The sequence below is a fragment of the Denticeps clupeoides genome, chromosome 3 (genome assembly GCF_900700375.1).
Source record: "Denticeps clupeoides chromosome 3, fDenClu1.1, whole genome shotgun sequence".
NCBI classification, from domain to species: Eukaryota; Metazoa; Chordata; class Actinopteri; order Clupeiformes; family Denticipitidae; genus Denticeps; species Denticeps clupeoides.
The window spans coordinates 3642154-3653132 of NC_041709.1; the positions used below are offsets into that span (position 1 = coordinate 3642154).

General features: G+C 46.2%; 1 protein-coding gene across 2 annotated transcripts; it reads right to left on the reverse strand.

Annotated features, from left to right (window-relative positions):
- Positions 1 to 1591: 1591 nt before the first annotated feature.
- tmem250 (transmembrane protein 250) lies at positions 1592 to 2967 on the reverse strand. 2 transcript variants are annotated; one of them, XM_028974384.1, is made up of 2 exons: positions 2756 to 2967; positions 1592 to 2439 (listed from the first exon to the last, which is right to left on the reverse strand). In XM_028974384.1, exon 2 carries the CDS (start codon positions 2306 to 2308, stop codon positions 1889 to 1891), a length of 420 nt encoding a protein of 139 aa, XP_028830217.1. In that variant the 5' UTR covers positions 2309 to 2439; positions 2756 to 2967; the 3' UTR covers positions 1592 to 1888. The 2 variants fall into 2 exon arrangements, with proteins under 2 accessions (XP_028830217.1, XP_028830216.1); XM_028974383.1 differs by having other exon boundaries at positions 2766 to 2964.
- Between the last annotated feature and the right edge of the window lie 8012 nt (positions 2968 to 10979).

The window sequence follows — 10979 nt, forward strand, 5'->3', positions numbered from 1 at the left end:
ACGTGAAATAAACATGCAAGGTTTTCTCTGCCACCCTCATGAACGGAAGAACCGTCCCAGCCAGCCCGCCCCATGTAGAATCAGGCCTGCTTTAAAGAAAAGTGGGGTCGCAGATCATTTCCATTTATCAGACGCCCTTATCCAGAGTGACTTACATTCAGTAGTTACAGGGACAGTCCCCCCCTGGAGCAACTTGGGGTTAAGTGTCTTGCTCAGTAGTCACAATGGTAGTAAGTGGGGTTTGAACCTGGGTGTTCTGGTTCATAGGCGAGTGTGTTACCCACTAGGCTACTACCACCCATAATCACTGTGATAATATTCTAATCAATTTGGCATTTTCAACTGTAATCATGACATCTTTATAGATGAATCAGCAAATTTTAAAGGTCCCCAATCATGAAAATGTCACTTTGTTAAGATTATTTAACAGTAGTTCCCCTGGCCTTTCTATGGTCCTGCGGTGGTTAGAAATGGCGATATGTGTAAAGCGAGAGCGGCAGCTCAGATGGTCGGATCTGGAATTTGTCCCCTTATGTCGTCATAAGGGGAAAGGTTTCCTCCCCTTTGTCATGTTTTGTCCGCCCAGAGAATTTCCCACCAACCGTCATGGCTACCAAACGTGCAAAGCAAAGTTTCTCTGTGATTGGACGTAAAAAAAAACGAGCACAAAATATTTATTTATTTTTTTAAAAAAAGTTCTGCCACGCGAGACTCTTTGGATATTTTTTCTGGAAAAACGCTGACACGACTTCCACATTGTGGTACGTGAATGGTGTTGATGACGTCATTCGTGCGAATGCCCGCTCACGTCTACGGGCCGCTCTCCTCCTCATTGGCATTTGAAGCTACAGGCACCGAAAATCTGGGGAAATCTCACTGTGTGACTGGATAAAATGTGGCTGGAATTCTGCACCACGAAAAGAAATTCGTAAAACGGTACTAGGGGACCAACATACTACGGATATAAAAGTTGCTTATGGACGGCCTTCCTGAAAGGCCGCTTCCTGTGAGAGCCCGAGCGTCCCTCCACCAACGGCAGGATATGATCACACGGACCTCCCTGGCAGTTCACCGTCTCAGAAACGCCACTCGACAATTGAGCGCGTGGCGCTCACAGTATCAGTAGCAACCCGCACACCGGCATGCGTCCCGCTGCCCGTCCCTCGCGCCACTGTAGCCGATTCATTACCCGGCACAAAGGGCGCCATGCTAAAATGGCCGATTTGCCAAGTATGAGGCATATGATGTCTTAATCCCGGAACAATGGGGGATTGTCCGCCCGCGCCGGGCTGAATAGTGCCACACCATGCAACATGGGCTCCGGCCGGCGGCGCTAGATGTTTCTGGCGCGGTCGGGGAGCTACAGGAGGCCGACTGGGATGCTGGACTCTCACGCAACGTTGGCACTGAACGAAGCAGAGCGTACCTTAAAAACCACACGGTCAACACAGATTGACTGGGGCAGTGGTGGCCTAGCGGTTAAGGAAGCGGCCCCCTAATCAGAAGGTTGCCGGTTCGAATCCCGATCCGCCAAGGTGCCACTGAGGTGCTACCGAGCAAAGCACCGTCCCCACACACTGCTCCCCGGGCGCCTGTCATGGCTGCCCACTGCTCACTCAGGGCGACGGTTAAATGCAGAGGACAAATTTCACTGTGTGCACCGTGTGCTGTGCTGCTGTGTATCACATGTGACAATCACTTCATAGTTAAGATTCATATGAAATGAATTATTTGCACAATAAGGGGGGGAAAGAAAAAAAAACGAAGCCTCGTTTTTCTGACAGATCTTTTTACGCCATTAAGTTACAGTTGACAAAAATTGGCCACTAACATAATTGACACGAAAAAAAAAAAAAAAAACGTGAACGTTCCGGTTGCTGGAGGCGAGCTACATGTCCACAAACACCATGAAGCACCAGCCCAGGCCGCCCAGCAGGAACATGGTCACGTGCATGCTGTAGATGATCAGGTCGTTCAGCAGGCTGAAGTCCAGGCGCCGGTGGCCCAGCAGCAGCAGGATGACCGACAGCTTGTACTGCAGCCGCAGGAAGACGCGCACGCCCAGGTACTGCAGGCAGAAGAGGGCGGACAGCGCCACCCACAGGAGCGAGGTGAAGAGGCTGCAGCCGAAGTAGAGGAGGAAGCGGACGAAGCCGTACATCCACCGCGACTTCAGGTACAGGTCGAAGTTGTTGTACTTGGAGCGCACCAGCTGGGCGGCGCGGGCCGGCCCGCAGGCCGAGTGCATGCAGGTGGTGTGGGGCCCATGGAAGGAGCGAACCCGCCGAGGGATGGGTATCACAGGCATGGGTGAGGCAGGGCTAGCCCCCGGGCGCGGCGCGGTCTGGTTTCCACATCATCAGCCGGGCACGGATCGGCGTGGACGCGCTCCCCTTCTTTTAGGCATCTGGCGGCGCACACATCGCCATGGCAACACCACTGAAGGAGAGACATCACATCACATCACATCAGGGGTGGTAGTAGCCTAGCGGGTAACACACTCGCCTATGATCCAGAAGACCCAGGTTCAAACCCCACTTACTACCATTGTGTCCCTGAACAGGGACACTTAACCCTAAGTGTCCCTGTAACTACTGATTGTAAATCGTTCTGGATAAGGGCGTCTGATAAATGTAAATACACCAGTTACAGCGAATTAATACGAAGCACCTGCAGAAACAGGCCTGTTTCCTAACGACGCCTCGTCTAGACAGGAGGGAGGAGCCGCGCAGCGGCGCGACGATGCGGGATTTACCGTCACGCACCAGGACGTCGCCGTCCCCGCGTCCGCAGGCCGGAAAGAAGCGGTCAGCGGCCGCCCATGGTCGCTCCGGGGCCGGGGAAAAAAAAACACACGGAGCGGGCGCGACTCCCCGCTTGAAACGGGTTCATTCGGGGCAGCGGGAGTCGCCGGCGTCCCGGATTACGTCTTGTCGTAAAAGCGGCCGGTTGACGGGCGCGGCGTGTCGTTAAAGGAGCCGCGCCGGAGAAAACGAGGACGTTCGGCGGGTTTATTAGCACGTTTTTTTTTCGGACCACTTCAAACACCGCCGATTCTTCATTATAAACGGGCCCATGCGCTGCTGTGTTGTTTGTACATGAACAGTGAAATCTACTACAATAATGAAGGACAGTCACGCCTAATGCCCCCCACCCCAGATTGTCATTTTTTTTAGCTACTTTAGGTTTACGTTTCAGCAATGCAATTTTACTTTTATTTAATTTCTCCCAATCCTCGGGTAATCTGTATTATCTATCCGTTTCTCTTGTCTACCTAATTGTTAAATATCGCCAAATATTGATCGTGTTCCTGACATGACCACTTCACAACATAAGGCGTCATGGCAGGTTTGCAAAACGATGCCGAACTACCGCAGCCCCAAATGATCCCTACCACCTCAATCCTATGTGTTATGTGTTAATTCTTTGCTAATTATGTTTGCGTTATAGGACTTGTCTGTGTGTGTGTGTGTGTGTGTATATATATATATATATATATATATATATGGATACCTTCTCATTCAATGTGTTTTCTTTATTTTCATGACCATTTACGTTGGTAGATTCTCACTGAAGGCATCAAAACTATGAATGAACACATGTGGAGTTATGAATTTAACAAAAAAAAAGGCATTTCATGTGATGGGCTTCAAGAGGTCGTCACCTGAAATGCTTTTCCAACAGTCTTGAAGGAGTTCCCAGAGGTTTTTAGCACTTGTTGGCCCCTTTGCCTTCACTCTGCGGCCCAGCTCACCCCAAACCATCTGGATTGGGTTCAGGTCCGGTGACTGTGGAAGCCAGGTTTCAACTTTTTGTTAAGTACATAACTCCACATGTGTTCATTCTTAGTTTTGATGCCTTCAGTGAGAATCTACCAACGTAAATGGTCATGAAAATAAAGAAAACCCATTGAATGAGAAGGTGTGTCCAAACGTTTGGCCTGCCTTTTATAAAAGAATATATATATGTATGTATGAGGCCCCGTAAACTTGCGCTCACCTCGGCCTAACTTTCCCGGCACACTACGCAACCTTCAGCGGGCAGATTTATGTGGCGGCCCGCTAGATTACATCCAGCCTATTTGTCAGGCAGCCAGGCGGCAGCGGGCGCGGATAAATCATAAGCGGAAGGCGTTTTTAAAAAGAGTTTATTATGGTCGTTAATGGCGCGCCTGATCACTTTGCGCCGGATTTAAAGGTATATTATGCAAAATCAGAAAAACAAACCTTATAATACTTAATCAAACATGCATAAAGCTGTCGGTGGAGCTAAATAAATTCTCCCAATTAACTTGCTTCAAGATTGTGATTGCTTTTACTAATTTAATCAACAGTGCATTAATTTGAGCAGCAGCCAGGATTGATGGGGGAGATTGGACACATGGTTGGGGGAACTTCATGGGATCTGGTGAAAATGATGGTGGATGGGCCTTTTTTTTTTTTACAGCAAGCCCTCTTTTCAGTAGAGCATGTTTATGAGAAGTAATGTATTCACAATCTGCCTGTTAGCTGACAGTGTCTACTCCCCATAACACGCACTGAATACATTATGAACACATCTTGCCTTGGGATTAGCATCTCGCTCACGATGCACCGTGGTTCCAAGGCTTATGATCAGTATAGATTTCCTCAATTTGATGGGGGACAAATAATGGATGACATTTAGTTCACACAAATGAACTTGATGTTCATATGTAAGTAACAGGCCTACGTATACAGCATATTGCCAGCACAATAGATTAATAGCTGTGTTTGACTGGAAATCAAGTCATGTGGTTGGAAATATTTATGTAAAATGTGTAATGCTTTTTTTTTGTGTGGACTCACTGAGTTTCAGGAACAGGAAAAGGTGTAAACTCGCAAACCGCCACTAGAGGGGAGTGTTGGATCACGCTTCAGTCCTGCAGCGGCACGACGTAGTTCAGAACGCTCGTCTTGCAGTACAATATTGCGTAAGCGATTTAAAATCGTTTTAATTCGCCACTTGAGTGACCATTTCTTCTTTTAAAATTATTGCACCAATGCACAGGGCATATAAGCTGCAGGGTGACTCAGATTCCTTGCATGGTCATTGATAAAATGTTTTGGATATTAAGAGAAATCCAAATTATTGTACAAATAATTACATTTACATTTATGGCATTTATCAGACGCCCTTATCCAGAGCTTGTAGTTACAGGGGACAGTCCCCCTGGAGCAATTTAGGGTTAAGTGTCTTGCTCAGGGACACAATGGTAGTAAGCGGGATTTGAATCTGGGTCTTCTGGTTCATAGGCGAGTGTCTTACCCACTAGGCTACTACCACCCATTTTCATAAATGGGAATACCTGAGTATTCCTTTCTTAAAAGAGAGTGTCAGGGTCAGGAAATGCATTTTCACAGACATATATTCTGACCCTCACAATACAAGATTAAAGGGTTAAGATGTCAAAATCCTCTTAGAAAACAAAAATACTCCAGAGGTAAATCAATTAATTCATTAACTAAGTAGCGGTCAGAGCCAATGCTTAAAGGAAGACAAATTAAATCAATTACGGTGGGCAGGGGAGCTGAACAAGAACAGTGGGACTTTAATTAAAACAAGTTTAATTAAAGAGTTGTTTGGGACAGGATGCTGCGAGGTCATTTTAACACGTCCCAGCAGGCCCATGATCCAGGCTGCAAGTGCCAAGTGTAAGATCCCCGGCTCCCTGGGAAAAGAAGCAAATGGGCCCAGAAACCAAACAAGCCCAGAGCTGCGTAATGGTCAGATTTGAGTCTGAGGGCCAATTACACGGGTTAGGAAGGGGAAAAACAGCTGAAATGAGAAAAATGGCAAAAGCAAGCAATCTTAATCACAGCTTTGTGCCCCCCCTTCCCTCACCTTTCCAGTGCCGAGAGGATTGCGGGGTGTAGAGAGGTTAAAAACAAAACCTGACCTCTTTCCGCCGGGATTCAGATTGCTTTTTCGCCGCGGCTCACCTTCGCTGAGCGACATTGTTTTTCTTCTGGGCGGGTGCAGTAATATGTTGATATTATAGTGCACCAAATAACAAATCTAGCCCGATTGTACCCATGGCAATTACCCCCCCTCTGTCTGCATGGTGCTCTGCAGCCATCTGCTGTCATTAAACCTGCTTCCCCCTGGCCTCAGCCTCTCTGTTATTTATTGCTGTCATAGTAAATTCCTTTTGCATATTTTTGCATATACAGACTCTGCGTGCCTGTGCAAAAAGCACTTGAATAAAGCACTTGACTCCTGTGGCGTTTACGCTCACGATTAGATTAGATTTCTTTCTCTTCTTTTCAGGTCGGACACCAATGGGAAAATAGTTTCGTTTATTGGACACACAGACTGGATTATGTTTCGGTGTTATGTTTTGTGTGATGAGCAGTATTTTTGCACATGGTTTGAGAAGTTGGTGCACAGTTATAACAGCTTGACAGTGAGCCTGAATGGACACCAATGGATGCATATTTTATAAATAATTGAATAATTATATCGATGGACAGGTTCTCAGCCTTGTTTTAAAACCAAAATAAGAAATTCCAAGGGCCCCTTGCGCATACCTTGATATTTGATGTACTGTGATGATTTCACATAATGATTAGTAGTGTTGAGGCGTCGATCCAGTGGTTAAGCACTTCAGCAAGGCCTCTTATCTACGTGGCACCAGTGTTTAGGTTTGCAGTTGTGAGTGTAAGCGAAGGCCCTGCCCTTTTCTCAGATTATTTCTGAGTGTTAATCTCTGGCCTGAGGGGACTTGCCTGGATTAGAAGGCACTGGAAACATCTGTGGAATGGGGGTTGGGGCCTGGGGTGCGCTGGTGATGGGGGGGGGGGCTCTGGACAAATTGTAAGATTTCCTGGTGAGTTCAAACTGTTCCACAACACAATCCCCAAAAATTAGGGAAGAATAGGTTTCACCTTAAATTCCCAAGCAACATTTCATGCCGATTACATTAAATAAAAGACTGTCTGCTCGTGTTAATATGGCCAGATGATTTCATGATGTGCGTGCAAATGTCGTTTCTTAATAATTGTTGGTACGCAGTCAGTTTAATAAGAAAAAGAAAATGACGATCCGGCACAGCGGAAGCCCGCACTCAGCAGAACTGTGCATATATTTACCCTTTCGGGGTGATCCGCATGAATATGTGATTTAGTGCAGGGGAGCAGCGGAGGATTACACACTTGGCTCCAGCGGTGCTCGGTAGCTCGCGGAAGGAAGAGGCTTGCATCAACAAGAACTGATTTACGTCGCGGAACAGATGGTGGAGAAATTGCTCTGTTTGGAAAAGATGTGCGATTTATTCTTGTTGACATTGTGCACGGTGCAAGCTTTTCCGCCCTCCACCCTCAGACTCACACACACACACACACACAGACACGTCTTCCATGATCAGAAAAGCCAGATTCGACATCATCAGGCGGATATCAGCAGAGCGAACCTGTTTGTGCGTGTGTGCACGATCCCAAACCGACTGCACAACCTGCACATCTGTCCCCACACCGGGCAGATTACGGCCTTCCGACACGTCGCCCGTTGTGCCAAAGCTCAGGATAACAGATCAGGGATGGGGGGAAAAAAAAAACGAAAAACTTTGCAGCTTAAAGCGCTAATCCTTCCTTTGCCGGATCCTCCGTCTTTAACCCAAATCTGCAATCCTCCTCCTCCTCCTCCGGTGGGGAGAATTTTCTCCCAAGCAGCCTTATTTCTGGCTGCCCCGCTCCAGGGGGGTGTGCTGTGCTGTGCTCCACATTGCCAGAGCTCACATTAAAGTCTTGGACGCCGTTCAGGATATAAGGGGCTGCATTTACTACAGCACTTACTGGCAGACGTTTAACCTTAAGTAACACCGAACTGCGCAAATGAACCGCGGGATGTTTTTTTTTCCCCCGACACATTATTGACCAGTTAATACATATTTGTTTTTTTTCTGTTCGGCAATTTCTCACATTTTCCGAGTGGACAACAAGCTGTTGCTGATCACACGTCCGGCTCCCACTCATCACCTCATCCGCCATATTTCCCGGCTCCTCTGATTTACGCCCAAATCGATTTATGCAGAGCAGGGTCGTTGCTCCCGGCATGCGGCTCTAGATGGAGTGACTTTATTGTGCCCCAAAGAAACACTTACTGAGCAAGCAGTTGGCCACGTACCCCACCACACCGTGTGCTCTGCTGCAGGTGCCACCCCAACCTCCTGTCTCAGTTAGAACGGCAGGTCGGTTGAAGCCCCGACAAGTTAAGAACCTTGGCTGCTGTATTATAAAGTAATTGGAGGTGAGGAGAGGTAGTTAAGTTTAACTGCCCGGTAGAGTGAGAGGGGTCAGCACTAACGTGCCGCTCCCCAATGAAGGCAAGCGCCGGTGCGGGCAGTTAAACCGTTGGCCAGTTTAGGCTCTTCCTGGCCTGGGGGGGTCATCGCAGGTCGGAGGCTTGCAACCGGGAGCTCGCTTCACCATTAGCCTGATTGCCCTTGAGGGGTCAGCAGAGGTCAATTGTTGTGTCGATTCCGCGACCCGCCCATCGAAATGCCGAAGTCAGAGTTTGGCCACCTTCTCTCGGCCTGAGTTATGTGCATGCCTGGATCCGGCTACATTAACACAGAAAAATCTATTAGCTCACTCCTTGTGATTTACATGCGCCCTGCCCGGAACCCTCTGACCAGGCAAAAGGAACGTTTTAAATGCATGCAGATTTATGTGCAGATTAATTCACTGCATTTGGATATACAGCATATCAATAATTGAACGTTGGAATTGAATTTTTGCTATTGAAAGTTTCTCTATAACCTGTTTTACTAAAAGCCCTTGTCATAAAATATGGCGGACTGGTCACAGTGCATGTCTGTGTAGGATGTGCGAAAATGCACATTCCATAAAATAAAAATGTCATAATAAGAACATGTGCTTGGCCAATGTTCATCAGCTTGATCACAATCTTTAATTTGCATGTTGATATTAATGAGGGAGGGGCTCTTCTTGTCAAGAGTGTATTATAGCCCTACACCCAACACTCATTCCATACAAGTAATGCAAAATGTTGTACGTTGTCTACATTTGGTCACAATATCATTCTAGGCTCCTTTTAAACTTTTATGAGCCAGCAGTTCTTCTCCACCAGGCCCATATTAGCGATACGGTTTCCAGCACTTCCTTTTTTATGCTGTAATATAAACATGGCGTTATCATGCCAGATCTATGAATTCTAGCCTTACACTCTGAAGTCTTCCTCATTAATGTTAACGAAAACACACTCATACACACACACGTATGCCGCACACACACCCAAATGGGCGCTGAACCCGAACGTGGCCTAAATAAAACGCATCGGTTTCAGCAATCTCAAAGAGCGACTTAATCCATCACTAAGCTATGGGATACATCTTTATCGGGGCCCATTAAAGTCACAGCAAGTACAAAAGTACCCCAGGTCACTTACCACTCTTTCTTTAACCTGTCTAAACCGGATCTCCGATATCCGAATGAAAGAAATACCTCTGGAGCTGCTCAGAGGGACATGAGCTAAGAGGTCAATAGGTTAAGGATCGGGGAACTGATGACCTAACCCCATTGCATCATCATCAGTGGCTGTCTCACAGGGAAGGGAAAGCTGCGCCCTGACTTCTGACTTTCCCTCAGCTTTAATCCGCACTGGGAGAATGGGAAAAGTAAGGATGATATGAATTAAAAACCATTTGCTTGATTGTGGGTGGCAAATATCACACCATGAAAGCAACAGTAAAAATACTTAGTGGAAAAAAATGCACACATTCCTTTCTTATAAAAGGGAAACAAAATTCTATTTTATGGGTTATTCTTAGGTTTTTACAAAATACTAGTGAGTGACTACTACTAAATGTACTACTGGTAACATTGCAGTAATATTTATAAAGCATAAGTAATATTACATTTTGTATACACTGTTTACTTTGTTGACATTATAATGACATTATGTTTATAGATTGAAAAACATTTTAGAATAGAAATGAATAGAAATCCTCGTAATTCAATATGGGTCACCAAAATGTTTTGGATCCGTACAATTACTCTTGTGCACACACTTGAGCAGAAAAAAAAAAAAAACGGCACATTTCTATACACACACAATCATGCTTGTGCTTCCCGGACTGTAGGGGTCTGATTGATTACCCCTCCTGGCAATATTTCTACACTCCGCGTGGCAGATTACAGATGGGAATTCGTGTTTATGGGATTCCCGCCATTCACAGCTCTAGCCTTATATTAAGTGATCAGAAAAGCAATGTTTCTCCACACTTACTGTGTAAATTCTGAAAGAAAAAAAAATAATGCTAACAATGGTTCTAATGACAAATGTTGCTGCAACTTCATTAAAGCTTCATTTAACTGAGTGATGGAACAACACAGTGCTCCCCCATCAAATGATTGCCATTCTTTTGTGAAACACATGTGGATATGTGAATATTTGTAACATGCAACGCAGTAAATTCCTGCATAAACTTGCAATGAAAATGTGAAGTGTAAAAAAATGCAAATTAAGCACATGACACTGGGCTGTGCTATTCTCGGCTCATTTTATTTATTTATTTATTTGGGGATGGGAGGCTGTACATTCATGCTCAGGTTGCAAGCTCTAAACTGAGTGACCCCAGCTTGCCTGGTTTGAGGTTACAGCTGCTCTTCCATTATTCACCGGGTGGCACTATTATCTCCCACCCGGCTCCCGTTACGCAGTGCAGAACCGAGCCGCTGCCAGCCACACACATCCTGTGCTGCGCCACAAGTGCCTGCGTGAAGCCCAGGAAGATGGACGGGCTCAAGGATCAATTTTTAATGGCTGCTCAGCTATAGGTTGTGAGGTGTAAAAGGTCAAACTTCAGAGGAAAAAAAAAAAGCCGGGAGAAGGGAAGAGGAGAGCAGGAACGGGATCATCCCATCACTTGCCAATGAGCTGCAGTAGGTTGGAAAGATAGTAAAACAAAAGTAATGAAAATATGAACCATGTAAGAAATT

Coding starts and splice junctions, on each gene's coding strand:
- tmem250 (XM_028974384.1), bottom strand. CDS start 2,308: ATGCCTGTGATACCCATCCCTCGGCGGGTTCGCTCCTTCCATGGGCCC.